Source organism: Corvus cornix, chromosome 4, assembly GCF_000738735.6.
Source record: "Corvus cornix cornix isolate S_Up_H32 chromosome 4, ASM73873v5, whole genome shotgun sequence".
NCBI classification, from domain to species: Eukaryota; Metazoa; Chordata; class Aves; order Passeriformes; family Corvidae; genus Corvus; species Corvus cornix.
The window spans coordinates 45905712-45924710 of NC_046334.1; the positions used below are offsets into that span (position 1 = coordinate 45905712).

Here is an 18999-nt window from a genome sequence, read left to right on the forward strand (position 1 = left end):
CAAAAAGCAACAGACTGCTACATTTATTTCCAGATATTCTTCATTCTGTTTAGTATGGGTTTCGCTTGCTTTCTTGCATGGATGCTGAAGTGAATTCTGGGATGAGGACTCTTAAAATGGTCTAAAATAAGAAATATCCTAGCTACTAATAGGAGCTAATATACCCTAGCTACTAATACTAGTAGAAGAAATTATGCAAGATCTCCACGTTCACCTATGTAGTAGAACAAACACCTTTTCAAAATACTGTGCACTAAAGCAGGTAGTCCAGGATGTCAGGATCTGAAATCAACTCAGGTTTCACCTTTGTGTTCTTTTCCCTTCACAAATGGAGAATTCCTTAGCAAGATGGGAATCCTACCAATTTGCAGTTTATATTGGTTCACATGTGGTATAGTGTTAAAGATGAGGACATTCTCAGCACAGATGTACATCATTCAGTTGTGTGTTCTGAGTACAGCTTTGGCATTTTTGTGGTACCAATATGGGCCTCAAAATTGGCTTGGGGGATACTCTGGCATGTTGAAAGTGAGCGTAGGTGACTCAGTTATCTTCTAACTTTCTATTTCATCGTTTGTGCTGGTAGCTAAATTACTTGGGTATAAATTTTGTAGTCAGAATGAATAGAAATTCCTGCTTCTGTCCTTTCTCTCTTCGAGTGAGCAGAGATAGTATAGTTCTGACCTCTGACAGGATCCTTTGACTTTTTTCTGTGGTGTATAATACAAATTATGGCAATGTGAGAATCTAACAAAAGTCTGCCTAGAGTTGCCTCTTTGTATTTTGAAATTTAAGCATAAAGTATATTTGTTCAGGGCAATATTCAAAACTAATAATACTCGATTGTAGTAAAGTTTTTTATGAAGGAATTTGAAAACCTCATGCTATTTATTGGACTAATATTGCACCATGTATACATGTTTTCAGGTGAGAAGTCAAAGATCAAATGCACGTAGCGGGAGATTCTTTGGTTTTTCCCAAATAACTGTGAATACAGTTGTTAGTGGAGGATCGTGTTGTTGCTATCCATGTTGTTTCCCCACATAATAAAGACAAAGGGAGGTACTCAAATTAGCACCATTTTGGGAGTCATGTAAGATCCTTTTGTTTAATATTGTACCAGTCATTCACTGATTTACAGCAGGACTTGAGGGGGCCTTGGCCCGTTCACTAGCGCGGTTTAGTGTAGTGTGCGTGTTCCTGGTCGTGCACTGCCAGAGGGGCCCTGTTGCTGCACAGCCTTCCTGTCAGATCAAAATTCCATCTGGAGCTAACTGGATAGACACTGTAAAGATATAACAGAAATGTCTTGCATTTGGTAATATATTCAATACTATCCTTGTTTCTGCATGAAAAGTTCATGTTTAGGCTTAGAATTTTTTTCTTCCATGTCTAAGGGAAAAACTTCATTTTACTGAATCGGGGCAATAAGCATTAGTAAAGTGTTTTCTGTGTTTGGGGTTTTTTGGTAGTTTGATTTTTTCAAAAGGCACTATTAGACACTAATACCTTTAAGGAACCAGTTTTACAGAAATGTTTCATTAAACATTGCATCTGGACAGTTGAAGAGGTCTATTTCACAAAATTCTGTGGATAGCATTAAAGACAATCTGCTTTTTTCATGAAATAGGTTACAAAGCATACTTTCTTGTCTTTGGTATGCTAAAGAGTGTACTTGAGTTGCAGTTTTTTTCTTTGCTCAAATATTGGACTAGTTTTTTTAAGAAAAAAAAAATTAAAAGCTGGGTAGTATTAAATCTTCCTAATAAGCAAGTCTCTCTTCCACTTAATTTGTGCTTTTGTTGTGGCTAACAAATAATTTGCTGTATGGGTTTTTCTGTACACCATTGATAGAATATACAAGCTTGTCATCCTAGTGTGCTGGAAATGCTACACTCAAATCAAGTGTTCCTTTCTGGTTTTGTATCTCCTCACCTGCTCCTCACTGTAAATCATTGAGATGTCAAGAGCAGTGATTAATTAAGCTGCACGTGCAAGTGCTTTTTTTCACCTGTCAAGTAGGAAGAAAACTTACTATAGTGAATTGTGTGATGCTGTTTAATTCATTTCTTTTTATTCCAAGCTCTGAGTTTGCAGAAATATTTTACAGTCTAATTTTCATTAACATTTCTGTATTGATAATATGGTGTGTTTGGGGGCTATGACTATCCCAGATCATACTGTAGGAAGGGTAGTATTTAAGGCTCTGGGAAGATAAAGAAGCATGGTTTCAGATCTGCATTTTTATCTCATTCTAGTCAAATGACTTTAAACTGTCCTCTTGCTTAAATAAACCAATTAATAGTACCTATCAATTTCTTATTTATATGTATGTATTGTAATATCGGTGTAATTTTATTGGAATTTGAAAAGCTTGGATGTTTTTCACAGTCTTTGGGGCAAACAAATTAAATTGTATCGTGATCTTAATCTATTATTAAAAGGTCCTGGAAAGGAAGATTACAAGGTAGATTCAGGTTTTGAATCAGTTTTGCCATTGGTTTAGCAGCGGGTGGGCAGGCAGATGCCTGCTCAGAGTAGAACCTATTGCCATTTTTCACCATTGATAGAGTAGCCTTTCAGAGTCAATGAGCTCTGTCAATGTGAGCTTGTCAAGGCTACAACTTCATAGACCTGAGAGGCGGTTTGAGAGGTCAGCCCTTTTCAGGTTTGCTGTGATGCAAATGAACTTTAATGCTTAAACAACTATTGGAATTTTTATGTCTGCTCCTTGTTCTTTTTTCTTCACAAAGTCATTGACGAGACATTCAGTGCTTTTTAAATTGGAAGTTGCATTGTGCTAAAGACCTAGTACAGATTTACGGAGGGCTGAAAGCAGTTAGATCATGTTCTTTTCATGGTGCGATTAGAATCAAATCGATTTCCCTACAGCCTTCAGCATTCAGATGGCAATTTTAACAAAGCTTGGGGGCTAGACAAGGGACAAAACGACTGAACTGAATGTTAATTACACTCTGCAGCCTTATTTTCTTTTGATTTGGAGCTGACTGGCAACTAAATTAACAAAAGTGTGACCATAACTGCTGCCCTATTTTCATTTAAAAGGAGAGCAGACTCTAAAAGGCTATCTTTACAAAGAAACAAGTGAGGTCTACTGATTATTGTTAAAGGGCACTGTCTTTAAAAACATAATAATAAGAATAAGCCCAAAAATACTCAATTTCCAATTGATGTGATAAATTAGTCACTGGTATGTCCACCTTTTGATAATTCCTTGGCTTGTGATTTTAAAATAAAACATAATAAAAATTCGCTGTAATGAATACTGATAGATAGCAGTGATCTAATTTTTAATCATGTGACCACAGTACATGCTTAAGATGTGTTTCCCCACAACTGCTTCTGTATTAAACTAGAGACAAACTGATGTTTGAAAACCAAGATGCTAATATTTGGGGGGAAATGAATAATTGGCTGTCTAATTTTTATTTTACTCAGACATTCTTGTTTCTTATGACAGCATTTAGTTTGGTTTGTTAATGTTCATTTACAGTACTAGTATTTTGTAGTAATAACAGCAAGATGCTTTCTCATCCTTTCCCCTCACCCCTCTCTGCCTTGTAAGGAAGCTGCAGCTGCACTAAGTTGTATTTGGTCCTTGTCGTTGCTCCGTCCTTTTGCACCTGCAGCTCTGTTGGTCTCATCTTAACACCTGGCACCATGAATTATCCTCTTTTTATTCACCGTCTGTAGCAAATCTCATTTAGAGCTAAGCAATATATATTCTGGCAGTCAAATGACCATAAATGTCAGTATGTATTTCTCAAATGTAAATATAACTGAATAATTATATTCAAAATGCTGTGAAACTTTGCAGCACAGAATGTCCTTTAATTCTAGCACGCATAATCTTAAAAAGCTGTGCAGAACGGCTTTCAGGATTCTCTATCTGAAATGTCAAGTATGGATGACACAGGCAGTAAACCTTTTCTTTAGAATCCTAAATATTGGGTTTGCTCTCTATACAGATCACAAACTTAGTAATACTTATTTGTGGAATTTACTATAACTTTCTGCATTTGCTTTTTCACTCTCTAAAATCTGGATATAAATGCAACAAAAATGTCTCATTTATTTAGAGTATTGTGTATTTGCACTTGACCTATGGCATTGCAAAATAGTTTGCAGCACTTTTGAGTTTAAATGCTGACCTTAGAAGCAGTATGTTTAGACCACTGATCCTAGGGGAGCAGTGTTCCTGCTTTTTATACTTAGATCACTTTGAAATTTCTGTGATTTTAAAGTTAAAACTGCCATAAGAACCAGAGAGCATACATAACAACAGTTTTTGTTCCAAAGTGGTTGAAGGTACTTACTTGGCTATCATAAAAAGTTGTTTCTGTTCTAGATACTATTTAATACCCGACAAGTTTTGATGGTACTACAGACCACCCTGTACTCAGTCACTGTCCTGTACCTCTCCCCTTTTCACACAAAAGCAGCTGCAAAACAAAGTTTTTCTAAAACCAGTCAAGAGTAAAATTCTTTCTCATTTGTCTTCCAGACACGAAGATCGATTGAGAAGTTATTAGAATGGGAAAACAATAGGTTATACCACAAGGTGAGTGCCGCAGGGAGCAGCTTCGTACTGTTGGAGTTTGAATTGCACAGTATGGAAACAGATGCTTTTGTTGAACGAAAAATATGAAAGGTGGACAAATGGGCTAGTCTGTGTGCTGCAATAAAATACAGCTCATTTTTCTTCTTTTTCTTTCCTCCTTGTCTAGCTGTGCTTGCATTGGAGACTAAGCAAAAGGAAATGTGAAACGAATAACATGATGGAATATGTAAGTTAAAGGGCTGTTTTGTGAGTTTCTCTATTAAATGATCATTTATTTTGCTTCTGATCTTATTCTTTTCATGATTATTAATCAGTAAAGGTGTCAGGAGCTTAATCGCCTGAGTGCAAGGATTTTCTACGGTTCACAGATGCATGGTTTCATGTGCAGGACTGATTTATAAAGTTATGAATGACTTGAAAACAAGGCTTCACTGTGTTCTGAAAAATAATAAATTAATTGCCAAGATAAAATAGCTTGAACATGTGCTGATGGAGTGTGAAATTTTAGATGCTGTATAAAGAATAACCACAACTTTGGTTACGCAGCAAGTCAGATATGGCTATTTTATATAATGCTAATCAAGTCCAAAAGTATGGAAGAAGACCTTTCAACTAAGCTGTTGGAGCTTAAGAAACCTTTAGCCTTTTTAGATTTTAACTGCCCCTTACCTCAACTATCTTGGAAGTATCTTTATCTCCAATTGGTGTCACTAAAATATTTTTAAATCTGTCTCTGGAGTTTTAATCTACTTCAGTCGTTGGCTGAGACTCCATAAACCCTTCTTGGAAATATACAGTGAGAAGTTATATGTGGTTTAAAATGAGTGATGTCCTGTGTAGGATTTCAGTTTGTTTAGCTTGCAACTTGTTCTTTTTTGGTGCTGTTCTTATTTCCATTTTCAATATATTTTGGAGGTACATAGGATAGGATGAAATTAAGCTGCTAAATGTAAGAAACATTAGAATTTCCGTAATTTCTTTTAATGCCTCAGTAAGTAGGCTACAGGAAGGTTAGCTTTTTAAAAATAAAGATTAGCTTCTGAGAAATATTGGCTGAGTTAGTTCTAGCTTAGTCTGTGATCTTCCATTATGCAGTACTTTGTCTATTCTTTAGAACAACAAAGCTATAATGCACGTAAAAATTCTAAAAGTGATTAAACAGTTCAAAATGATAGACAAATGATCTTTATCTTTTAGTCTTCCCCTTTTCCCAGTCTCTCCTTTAGATCTTATCTCTTGCCTGAAATACAAGGTCTTCAAAATGCTTTTTTTACAGATGGCTCTATTCAGTTCACTGAATAAGTACTTTTTGTAACATTTATTCTACAGAATTTTTTAGGTTAGATATATGAGTGTAACTGAAAATGGAATAAAACATATTTCAGAAAGTATACTTAAGCTTTGCCTAAATGAAGTGTTTATACTTTGCTGAAAACTTTTATTTTTTTATAGGAAGCATTGTCAAACCCAATGTTCTGCAGATTCAATTGGAAAAAATATAATGTGAGTTTGTAAATACTATGGCCCAGCAACATTTACAGATAAATATTCATTCTATTAAATATAATTCCAAATCAGTTGACCTGCTTACAATAAGAATATAAGCATGGGCATATAGTTTTACAGGATAAAGATCAAAGATTTTATTTTCAATTTGCAAAGTGTCTGGTATTATCTCTGGATATGCTTAACGAGAAAATTTTTACAAAACTTCACTGTACCGTTTTCTTCTTTCAGTGAACTGAAATTGCCAGTGTCTTTAAGAACTGCCCGTTATATGATTGTGATTTAATTTTAAATAATAAACTCCTATCCTCAACTTTTCACAAAACAGATTATTTAAGTTAGACTCTTGTACCCAAAACTTGGTGCTTTGCTGAATGAGGTTTGAAATCCACTGTAACAGATGTTAAACTAAATAAATAATTAGTGAAATAAAGAAAGACAAGATAATCTTATACCTTTGGTATAAACACGGTGTTCCAGCTTTACTTCTTTCTCCCCTTTTGAAACCTTGTCTGAGCATTAGAAGCCCTGGTATCTCTGCAGAATCCAGTGGTTGACTCAGGCCAGTGATCAGTGGATTTTGAGCAGTTTGCATCACTTCTGAAAATAAGTACCTTCTGAATATCTCAAAAAATAAACCGGTACACCTGGTTTCAGTATTCATTACTCAAAAATGCCTTAGAAATAAAATCGGAGACTTGTTTTCTGAGGCTTGGTATGCTTGCAGAGATAGAAGTCTTAATTCTCTAAGCAGCTAAGTTGTATTCTCCTTTAGAATCAAAAGCATTGAGAAATAATTTTTAACTTCTTAGAACGGTGAGTTTCCCTTTAAAGTAAATAAAATCCTTATTTATGTTACCAGATGCATTTATTTGTTTCTAAGTCAGATCACACTGCTGTGTTATGACTGTCTCTGAAGGAAGAACATGCACAAGTGAACATTTTCTTTAAGCTTCCTATTTAAAGGAGGAAAATACTTGGATTGTGTTCTGGAGTGGACCCTATAGTGTACTTAGCTCAGAAAAACATAGTTTAGATTTGAATTGAGACCATAAGAATAATCATGCAAAAGCATTAGTCAAGTTCTTGTTAACTACTTGAACATTTGTAGATATGGGAGCTTTGCAAAAGTTGATACACTTTTTTATACAGGTATTGAACTATAAACATGATTTAGAATCCTGTATTAAGTGGCAACAATTCTGAAGTAAGTGGAAGTGCAATTGAAAATTAACTTTTCATGCATTGTGCATTCAGGAGGTTTTTGTTTTGTTTTTTTTTAATGAATGCATTTATGTCTTTCATAATTTTTCCCAATGAATAAATTACTACATAATAATTCTCTAACATAATTAGCTTACTTCAGTTTGTTTTTGTGTCTCATATCAGTAGGCAAACTTTTCCAGTTGAATTTGATTCTTTGAGTATTGGTTTTCTACCCCAAACCAATTATCATAGATGACTTTTCTAATGGTCTCCTACCTGAGACAAGTGCCGTGATTTTTGCTTTTCATCACAACTTGATATACTAAAAATAACCACCCAAAACCATGTGAATTATCATTGTGATAGATAATAGGATTGCTGCCATCTTTAACACATATTTGTTTTCTTTTTAAACAGGTCATCCTTATAGAATTTTTACCAAAGACACCGATTTTTCGACCAGATTAGCATTTGATTTATTTATAGAGACTTATTCAAGTATGTTGTCTTTCCAATGGTGCCTTGCTTGGTGCTCTCCTGATAGTGACATAGCATTGGTTCTACAGAATCTTGTGGTGTTTTCATTCTTTTTTTGTTCGTTTTGGTTTTTTTGTGTTTGGTTTTTTGTGGGTTTTTTTTTTTTTTGGTTGGTTGGTTAGTTGTTTTTTGTGCTTTTTTAATAAGAATGTGTTCTAAGTTGCATTTGGTCAAACTCTGCAAAGGAATTTCACATAAATGTTAATTACTACTTAAGTTATTTTTACTTTTGCTACTTCTGTTTATTAATATATCTTGGTTTTCAAAAGAGTCTTTTATATGTGTGCGCGCGCGTGTGTACATATATATTACTATAAATACACAGCTGAAAATGATACACAAGTGAACAGGTATTTTTTTATCCCAATATGATACAACTGATTGACTGTACATTGTGTAAATCCCTTTAGTCATTCATTTACATGCTGAAGTTCCTTCTAAGATATCCCTAAACTTCTGTCAGTGGCTAGTCAATTGTAAATACTTTTATTTCTTTTTGGGATGTTGACTAGTCTCTTCCAGCAAAAGAAGGAGACAAAGTTCTTTTTGAAACTGTGATTTTTGGAACCCAGATGTTTTTAGTAGAAACCTCTATTCTTTTCATGAAGAAGTCCTGTCAGCTGGTTCTGAAAAAATTTGGCTTTAAAAAGTTAAAAAAAAAAAAAAAGGCAGCCAAGTGGAATTATTTTACTCAGACTAGAAGAGTCACTGAGAGAATTGCATGCATCTGGTTAGTAGAACTCAAGATCACAAAAGTATATTATTATTGCATTTTATAATGTAGCTGTTTTAATTCAGTTGCCATGTGCCAGCTTTATTCATACTGTTTACCAGATCCTGTACACAGGGGTGCAGAAGGACTTGTTTTACTAAAACTTAATTGTCCAAGAAGACTTTTCGTGGGGTTTTTAATTTATTTTGAAGCCACATACGCAGAAATAAAGTTATTGAAAAATTCTTGAACAGTGCAGTTCCAGATGAAAATGCCATGTATTAAAAGTAATCAAAGCAGGGTGCACTGGGCAACAGTGTAAGTTTAAATTAGGCAGTTATTTATTGCACCCTTTTTTTTGCTCATTTTGGTTTACAAAGGTTATTTTCTGCACAAGTATAAGACATTTTTTAACTGGATATGTGATGTACGCTTGGGTCAGGCCAGTTGTATTTCATTTCTTCTGATTATGCTTTAGTTGTACATATCTTCACACATAGCTTTTGGGTTTTTTTTAATTGCAACTCATATTTTAAAATTTGCTTTAGGTACCTAAAATTACTGTACACAAAATTGATGTAAGTTAAGAACATGTTCCTTGTACAGTTGTGTTAGCAAGCAATAATGTGAATATATGAAAAAACCAGATATACTCTGCTTAATATTTGTATGAATGAAAAGTTGATAAAAGAATAGTCTTCTCTTTTTAATCTTTTAAATACAAGTTTTATTTCAAGGTAATGTATTACAGGTACCTTGATGCTGTGAACTATTTTTCTATGTCTTCAAAATATTTATTCTCTGTAAAATATTCTCTAGTGAGTATTACATTCCTAAATTGTTCATTGTGGGAGTGGTCGAGAAAGTTTTTAAGTTTTCTTAAATCTAAGCCTTCTGTATCTGTTCTCAAAATCCATCCTTTGCTCAGCTTTTGTCTGTGGATTTGTGCTTTGAAAATAGCTATTCCACTTGGAAAATAGCTCAGCTATGCTTTTCATACAAGCCTACAAGTGTGTTTCTTTGACTTGACGGAGTATGATTTTTAATCAAAAAATCCCAGTTTTGTGCTGGCCTCACTCTTCTGAGTGCCACCAATGGTTTCTCTACAAAGTAACTGTTTATAATTTTCTAAAAATCAATTTCAGCCTCTTCTTCAGTACAAATCTGAGTCTGCTCTACTCCTTCTCTCACCCAGTAGTAGTAATTATAACCTTGGACTAGTTTCAGCCTGTGAAAGGACAGAAGCCTAACATTGATGGCAGCAGAGACTGGGGAGGTTAGAGGTACAGAGGAGAGGTTGGAATTGAACAGAAGTGATAACTGGTGATAAATACTGATGACCAGAAATACATACTGGTTTCTTTTAGTGTCAGTTTTCAATAAAATGAATATTGGATCATATGAGGCCTAGATTTTATAAAAATTTTTGTTTGACTATACAAATACCTTGTGTCATGGATGCAGTTTTCCACTGGTGTGGAAACCTATCCTTCCACTCTAGTGGAAGATATGGCTTATGATATATTCATAGCAGCTATTCATAGCAGCTATTTGCCTTGGTCTACTGCCCAAATTTCCCATGCTATGTTCTGTCCATGTCCACAGCTACCTTGCCAGCAGCACCCAAACCCACCAACAGTAAAGCTGCTTTGGGTGTGATGTGTGCTGAGACCAGAGCAGTGAATAGAGTGTGGCTTACAGGTTTACAGAGTATCCCATTAGTAAAGCTTCCACGTTAATGGTAGTGATAGCTAAGATCTTGTCTACTTCTGGGTGCATCAGCAGTCATGGGCTTGGTTAGCAGGCATTTCTGTATTTTAGCTGTGACTTTCTCTTTAAGAAATAATACAGAGATCTAAAGTAGAGCTCTGAGCAATTAAAAAGTTAAATCCCTTTGTAAGGAGGCCAGACTTACTCCCTCAAAAAGTATTTTGGATATTTTATTAAAACAATGTCTCTGACTTAAAATATAATCAGGAAACTTGAGAAACTGCCTATATAGACAGATGAGTTTTATCTCAGAAGTGGTACACTCCTGAAGAAGTAGTACACTCACCTAGTAAGAATGTTACAAAACATTTTCATACAATCCCTTTCAATTCATTAATTACAATGATGGAAGTTGAAGACGGCAGGAGCTTTAATCAACTCTTTAATGCCTACGGCAGTTGTCAGGATTTTCTTTTGATGTTGCTTCTGAAATACTAAATCTATTTATTTTGATTGCTAGTGAGAGGACATATATTACCTTTTTTGTCCACTTGGCAAAGAATGAAATTGCACAGTTTGAGCAGACCAGAAGCTATAGCAGGACTTCCAGGACACAGCCTACTCTTTGCTAAAATAACTATTACATTTTACTAACTTGTTCAGCTTCTTGCAACTCAGCAATTCCTACAAATAATCTTACCTAGCTCAAATTTCCTTGAACAGTTAAGTTAGGTATCAAGTTGATATTAATCATTTAGCAAATGATGCTAATTGTGCCTGTTTCATCTTTAGCCTGCTAAACTAATGGTGAAGGCATCAATGAATCCCTGTGAGAGCTAAATACTATTTTTAGATATAGTTGCCCTTAACTGAATAAAGGTTTCTTTCTTACTGTAATAGAATAGCAACAAATTCTTTTTATTTCTTAGTGATAGGTGGAAATAAGTTCTGAGGGAAAAGAACCTTCTGTCTGACCCTATGTGACGAATTCTGAAGAGCTCATCTGTTGTTAAATAGCTGTAACTTGAAGTTTATATTGGGATTGGCAAGGTTCACCAGAAATGAAAGAGTTTATGGAGATAGGTTACAGGAAGTCAGTAAATTTTTTGTGATAGGTCAATAAGAGTAATTTTAATAAACTATTTATGCAAATCCAAAATTCCCCATGATACTTAAACCCAAGTAGAATAGATAGTAAGAATGCTTTACAGTACTTAGATGTAAATTATAATCTGTAAATCTATTTGTTAAATTATATGTTTTTGTAATTCTCAAGACCATGGTGTTTAAGTGAAGTACTCTATCTCTCAGATACAGGCTTACTTAAAAGTCAGTTTTAATTTTTTTTTTTCCAAAAGTCATTGTTTAATCCCAAAGATTGTAGGAAGAGCTTTAAAATGCAATCTGTAACTGCTTAGAATCCAGGAGCCAAGGAAAAAGAACTTGTCTTTATTCCCTTCCCTCCACCCCCTACCCTAAAGTCTTAATTTTAAATTGGTCCCCTTGTTTTGGAGCCCTAGTTTATGGGTTTTGAGCAGCTGGCAATAATGCAAATTGTCCACCAAAAACCCCATTTGAATTCTGAACAGTTTAAAAAGATCACTTTAATTGAAGAGGCAAAAGACTTGTTAAGCAAAGAAAATCCTTGGTTCTTTTAAGTTCTCCCAGCACTGCTGTTGAGTAACTGAAAGAAGGATCATGATGACCCTACATTAGGTCAAAATCCAGATGATTTTGTGTAAAGGAAATGCTCAATTAGAGAGGTCTCAGAGCCTCAGATGTCTTGGATTCATAGTAGTGACTTATTAAGGGTACATGGCGCTGGCTATTTTTGTATCTGTAACTAAAATAATTTATGTTGCTCTTCAGCAACCTTGCTTATGAAAAGAAAGCATTTCAGAAATCTGTATTCATCACTGCTAATTTGCTGTAGTTTCTGTGCTTCTCCCTATAGCCACGTTGCATTTCCATGACAAACAGCTAAGTGTATGATCATTATAATGCCTTTAATAGCCATATTGTAGGTAGAAATATTAACTTCTCAGGGACTAATAGGAAATATGAAAATGGAGTTAATGAGCTGAATGCCTATCTGCATGAAGGCTTACTCTGCAAATGTCACCCTAGAAACTTGATTGTAATATGCATGACCATTATGAATGTTACCAATATACAATTATGAGAGCTTCTTTTACCCTGTATTACTACGCTGCTGAATGTCAAAGTATGTTGGATAAGGATAAATGAAGGGGGTTTTTTTTTCTGATTTGGATGCAGTGATTATTTCTAATGGTGCTACCTTCTTAATTCCTGTGTTTATTCTTTGTAAAGTTCCCTCTGTAGGCTGGGTGAATAAGGGGATACTGGTATACTAAGAAAACAGTATCATTCTTCTTGAGGAAGTAAAATAATTTCAAGGGGAGAAGTACGCTAGCAGAGAAAAAATTTCATTGCTGAAAACATGCATTTATTCTTCATTAGATACCCATTTGTATTGTCTTGTTGGTAACAGTACTTTGCAGTTCATTAATTTTTGAACTTTCATCTTTCTGCACATTGATGCTTCAGTCAGTGTGGGCTAAATTAGAAACTATGTTTGAAAATGTAAAACCCCCTGATTCCTTGCATGAAACTTCATATGTTGACACTTGTGCTGGTGTATGTATCCCTACCACATAACACCTGGGTAATACACATCTTTTATAAAACTACATTTTACGTTTTCATGGAAGTTGTCCTTTTAAAAAAAAGTCTTCTGGTTTATGTCATTAATATCCCATTAAGATTTATTTTCTTGAAAAAGGATTCATAAATGCTTGACTCCTCAAAATACAACAGACCGGTAGGAACAATTTAATGAGGCAAAAGATGAAACATAGGAATTAGGAGAAGCAACACCCAAAAGATTGGATTTGGGGATTAGGTTTAGAGTTCTGTGAGTATGACAGAAAACAGTTTTGAACTGAATTAAATGGTATTGAATGATGCAAGTTAAGCAAAAGCTAGTAGTCCATTTCAGTAATTATGTAGACTGTGTTACCTTCTGTTCACTTTTTTTATTTTGATAAGTGGGTTATTAATTATGATTTATGCTCTGGTTGATAGACAATTTTGCTATCATACAGAATAATAATGCAGAAGGTAAGCATCCTTCTAAACTCAGCATCTCTTCATTTAAAATAGCCAGACCAAAATGGCATTGCTGATGAGAGCTGCACTGTGAGTGCAGAACAGACTTTTCCTAAGCTGGAGCCTGTAATGCATGGCTAATTGTTTCCAAAGGAAATTCTTGACTTGTCCAGACAGCTCCTGTCATGTGACAGTATTTTGAAGGCCCACAAGTAGGATCCAGTTAGTACAATCTAAGTTCAGGTAAGTAAGACTTTTGTAGTTAATTGCAGTTTTTACAGAGAAGGGAACCATTGACAACTGCTCACTTTTAGGGCACAAATAGTAGATTTTTATAATGTTTATTGAAACATGCTTTTTTGTTGTTGTTTGCTCCTCATATATAGCTTAATAATTGAAAGTTACTTTGCCTCAAGTTGAAAACTAGGCTTAGTAGTCGGCTGAAGACTTTTTTTTGTTACAGTATTTTAGGTTTATAATACATTTTTTGAGTCACATTTAGAAATGTTTCAAGATACCCCGATGCAATATAACTTGATATTTTTATCAGTTTTTTGGCTGTATGTTCAAACCGGTTTCATTGTGCTGATATAAATATCTAACTCATCCACTCCAAGTGTTTATCTCTGATCCGTTTCTGCTAGCAGCAGGCTTTCTAACTTGTTAGGATATGCAGTGTACCTACTGGTTAATATTGTCAATGAACAGTTTGGTTCAGTGAGATAACATGAATGCCAGTAGTTCCTGATTTGAAAAGTGTAACCCAGATTCTTGTTTTCGTAAAGGATGGAGTATGGCAATCAGGATATGAACTCATTCCAAACAAATTTGAAAGAGAGTAGTAAACTACAAAACAGTGCCTAAATGTTGTGTGCTAAATTAGACCTGTGTAACTCATGTTGCTTTGAAAGAATTTGCAGAGAATTGCATCAGACTGTGTGTGCTTAGGAAAGACCTGTTAAATATATGAAGCAGTAATGGTAAATAAGTCACTGAAAGGATGTTGCCATCAAGAGAGAAAACTTAAACCCCAGTATTTTGGAGTATGTTAAAAATCCATTTCAAGCAGAAAATGTGTAAGCAATAATTTAACCTAAAACTGGATATTACAGAAGCTGCTACTTCTAGAGAGCCTTGATGTTAATTTTGCCTGTTGGGCATCTCTCCTCTCACAAAGAGGTTAGAAAGATAGGGTTGCTGCAGTTTCCACTGTTGTAACATTCCTCTTCAAATATCCTAAGTCTGGGTGAGAGACTCAAAGCTTAGAAGCCAGTACTGTGTTCACAGGGTGCACAGCTTTGGGAGGAGAAGCTAGGAATAAAAGGACTTTTTAAAGGCTGCACAATTGTATATATGCATATTTAAGAATATTTAACCATGTCTGCTAAATTACTGAGGCTAATCTATTGTTGAATTATAGAATATTATTTAATACATCGACATCGGTTTTTCCTGACCTGACCCAGGATTGGAATGGACTCCAATATAACTTTTTTTAAAGCATTTCTTAAGTTGTATGTATCATAAACTAATAAAATAATTGTTAACCTATCTACTAAGCCTTACCGTTTTTCATCTGTGTTGGGGGAGGGCGTGGTAGGGAGAGGAAGAAGGGGAAAAACCTGAGAAACTGCTGTATTGTGCAATGGTCTCATCTTACTTCCAGTTGATACTTTTAGTCTAAATGGGCGGGGGTGGGGGGGGGGGTGGGGGGGGTGGGGGGTGGGGGGGTGAGAGGGGAGAGAAAATGATTTAGGGTAATTTAGATGACTCTAGGACTGGAGTTAGCAAATTACAGGCATTGCCTGCGCTAAGTGTTTCAAACTGGTTTTTCATTAAGTCCACATTTTGAGTTCTTTAAGCTTTTCAAGCTCTAATGATAGTAGGATTTATTAAATGTACTGTAATGGTTGAATGGTAATGTCGAAGCTGTTTCTACACTTTTATGTTTTATTCACGTGTACTCTCAAGATAGGGTTTCCATCTAGTTGAGGCAGATGCCACCTATTCAGAAAGGAATCATTCCCATCCATGCAATTCACGTTATTTTCAGACCATCCACTATGAAATGCTGGTTAACCTGAACCTTAGGAACAAAAAGTTAAGTCTGTGCTCTCTGCCATGCCGAGAACGGCCTTGGTTCTCACCATCCGGCAGCTTTTCCTTGCATGAAACATCTTAAGCTCTTTGGTTACTCTAGTATGGAAGTCTTGACAGCCTCTTTATAATGTGTGTGTGTGTACAATGTCTCTAACATATATGAGGGGGTGTGTTAGACATGCTCATGTCCCAACGTGCGGGTGAGGAGGGGTGCTCCTGCCCGGCGCTGTGAAGCATTCCGGGTGTTGTAATGTGGGCTTGCAAAGCGGTATGATACAATGTTGCTGAGCAGAAAAGCGCACGATAGATTTAATGTAGCCAATTGTGTACTTCTGAAAAAAAGAGTAACTGTTCAGTGTGAGTTAATTTTGGATTTTTTCAGCATCTCTCTTTTAGGCTTTGTGCTGCATTCTTCTAGACAAATGCGTATTCCATGTGGGCCACTGTTCTGCTAAATGCTCTCAGTTCTCCTTTTGCAATCAAGATTATGTTGCTAAGGAGATTTTGCTTTTATTGGTGCCATTGATTTGTGTTAATACGTTTTGAATACCTCTCGGTATTCTTCCGTAGACAAGGCCAAAAGAAAAACTTCCCTGAGTTTCCCGATTTACATCACAAATGGAGCGGTGGTGTAATGAAGCCGATATAAAGTGGGCAGTTGAAAGGGAACTAAAGAAGGGCACTCAAGTGAGAAATGAAGAAATGTGCCGAGAGCGGTCTGCGGGCCGCCTCCGGCCCAGCTGCGGGAGCGGGAGCGGGCCGGGCCCGGCGCCGGGGCAGGGGGACAGCCCGCGCCTCCGGCCGCCCGGACCACCCACTCGCCGCGCCCCGGCCCCGCGGATTACCCGCCGCTGCCGCTGCCGCTTCCGACCGCCCGCCGCCGCGGGGCACGGCGGGCCCCTCCCGGCTCCCCGAGGCGCGGGGGACCGGCGGGGGAGCGAGCTCTAAGGAGCTGCAGGAGCGCGGCCTCGGCCTCCGCAGCGATGCCCTCACCGCCCGCTTTCCCCCCGCTCTGCGGGCCGGGCCCCGTGCGCGCTATCCCGGCTCCCCGCGGCTCTCGGATGGGGCACAGAGAAGCAGCGGGACCCGCTTTATCGATGCACCGCCACGGCCAGGCTGAGCTGAGAGTCTGCACTCGGGCAGTCGAGGGGCTGGTGGGGCTGTCTGGGCACTGCCTTATCCCTGCGAGCCTGCCTGTCCTTTAAAAAGAAACAAACAGAAAAACACCACCACCCTGAAAGGCAACTCCACCAGAAAAACAAATAACCTCCCCTCTCCGCCCTCTCCCCCCCCAAACTCCTCCCCCCCCCGAACCTAAACCCATGAGTTTAAAATAAAAATAATTTTAAACCACCCAATGCCTTTTAACCTTGTGTCCATAGATGGCTCCACTGAAGACAAGCCTCAGGAGAGCATTAGATCTCCTGCCCTCATGTACGACGACATTGCCTGCTCTGGCTCTTCTGCATTACATAGATAAGCTCCTGAATGACTCAAAGACCAGGTAGTTTATTTATATGGGAAGATTTTTCAGAGAACATTCACACCAAAAAGCCAAAGAGTGTTCCCATATTCCAGGGTTTGCCGTCACTGAAATCTGTGGTGGTCTAAAACACCTGCCCCCCTGTTTGACATCAGGGCAGCAGAGACGGTCTGTGTCTGTCCACAAACAAGGTAAAGGAGCAATGTTTGTATGTGCAACCCACAGTGGTGGTTGCAGATATTCAGAGATGAGGATTTCTCTTACGCAGCCCCCATGCTGTGATGGGAAGCAGTGTGAGCACCATGCTATGTGCTGGTGAATGAGCTGGGGTGGTAACTGCTTTCAGGCACCTCATTTAGATTTTGGTTTTCACCAAGATAGAGGTGACCCAAAGTTGCAGATTCACGTGACTGCTGATCCAAAGGAGCAAATGCAATTTGTATATAGAAAGGGTTGCTCTATCTTTTAGGAGACCAGCAGTCTTCTTTACGATATATATTGCTTACTGTGAAAATGTCCCATTGCATTTATGTAGGCTCAGCTTGCTTCTTCACATTGGTCAAGCCAGAAGTCTTCATTCTTAGGCTATTGATCATGTTATATGTAGAATAAACTTTGTCTTGCATTCTTGCTCTCTGCAGTATTAAGCCCCTGCCAGGAGCATGAAAATACAGGCTTGCTGAATGGATGGGAGTAGAAGAACTCAGCCTGTTTACTCATTTTTGAGGGGGCCTTTTGAGGACTCCCAAGTGTTAAGTGACTTTTTCCTATTTGCGTGTCTTTGAAGATCTGGATCTTGAGTAATTGTTTAATAAAATGAGAGAAATGAATAAGGATAACTATTCTGTCTGAATGATGCTAAAATCATTTTAGCAGGATTTTATGTTATTCTGGTTTAATTTCACAGTTCTAAGTGAAATACTTCATCATGTGTCCACAGTGTGTGCCAAAATACAACTCTAATTTGGTTTTTTCATACCTTTTACAACACTCTCTATGGAAAGGGCCTGTTTTTATATGAGATAACGAGTTTTGAGGTTAATGAGGATAAGGCCCAGAATTCGTACTGTATTGTGTGCCATTGAGTACACAGTAAAAATAAATAGAGAAGTAGACACTGTTTTAAAATCCTCTTTCATTAAGGCATTTTGTTTAGCATTCAGAACACAGCCACATTGCATGATTAGCTGATTTTAATGACTGTCCTCTAATCAGTTAAATGGAAGTATGTGAAAAACTTACAAAGATTGTATTTGTGGAGGCAGTCTGTTTACATTGTTACACCTCTGCTAAAAGGATACTTGGCACGTATGGTGCAGCTAAGAGAAAAATGTGGAAGTCCGAAGAAACCTTGAAGACAATTGGATCCAGCCCATTCTCTCTCTCCCCACAATGCAAGCTCTGATGACTTAGTATTTTAATTAATGTCAACCCTTACCATCAGTGCTCATATGGGAACAATCATTAAACCAACACAAAAACATTTTAAAAGGCTGGCAACCTACCAGGTACTGAGCTAAGCATTCCCATGGTAGAGTGGATGGTTTCATAGCCAATTCTGCACTGGATTAAATAAGCACTCTAACAGGACTGGCTCGAAAGGCTATTATTTTCATACTAAACAGTGGAGTATGGTTTCTAAGTTCTGTTATAAAATGTTTTATATTTACTTCCCAACACTAGTATCAATGTTACTTATATGGATATGGTTGAAGTTTACTCTTTGTTGTTACTAAAACTGTTTTTTTCTTTTTCCTTCTGTTCCCCCGTTTTAGTTTCCTTGCTGTTAAACCAAAACCATACCTATTTTATTTTTTTCTCTATTAAAATGCACATGATCAGATACAGCCTAAACCAAAAACTGGTTTCCATTGTAGCTTGAAAAACTGCTAGCCAAGTGAATTTTAAAATTTGACAAATTGTATATTTTTGGTTTTGTGTTGTGTTACTTTTGCATGGTAGGAGCTGGGTTGTGTCTCTAACTACCTAATAGATACTCCGTTGTCCTCACTGCTACAATATTTGCTTGTCAAG

At 36.9% G+C, this 18999-nt stretch overlaps 1 protein-coding gene across 2 annotated transcripts in view; it reads left to right on the forward strand.

Annotated features, from left to right (window-relative positions):
* CHIC2 (cysteine rich hydrophobic domain 2) overlaps positions 1-14935 on the forward strand; it is a 31157-nt gene extending 16222 nt beyond the window's left edge. Inside the window, exons 4-6 of one of the 2 annotated variants that reach the window (XM_039551043.1) lie at positions 4526-4582; positions 4749-4808; positions 7241-7705. In XM_039551043.1, coding sequence (XP_039406977.1) covers positions 4526-4582; positions 4749-4808; positions 7241-7294 — 171 coding nt within the window. In that variant the 3' untranslated portion in view covers positions 7295-7705. The other variant, XM_039551044.1, reaches the window with a different exon arrangement.
* Positions 14936-18999: the final 4064 nt, after the last annotated feature.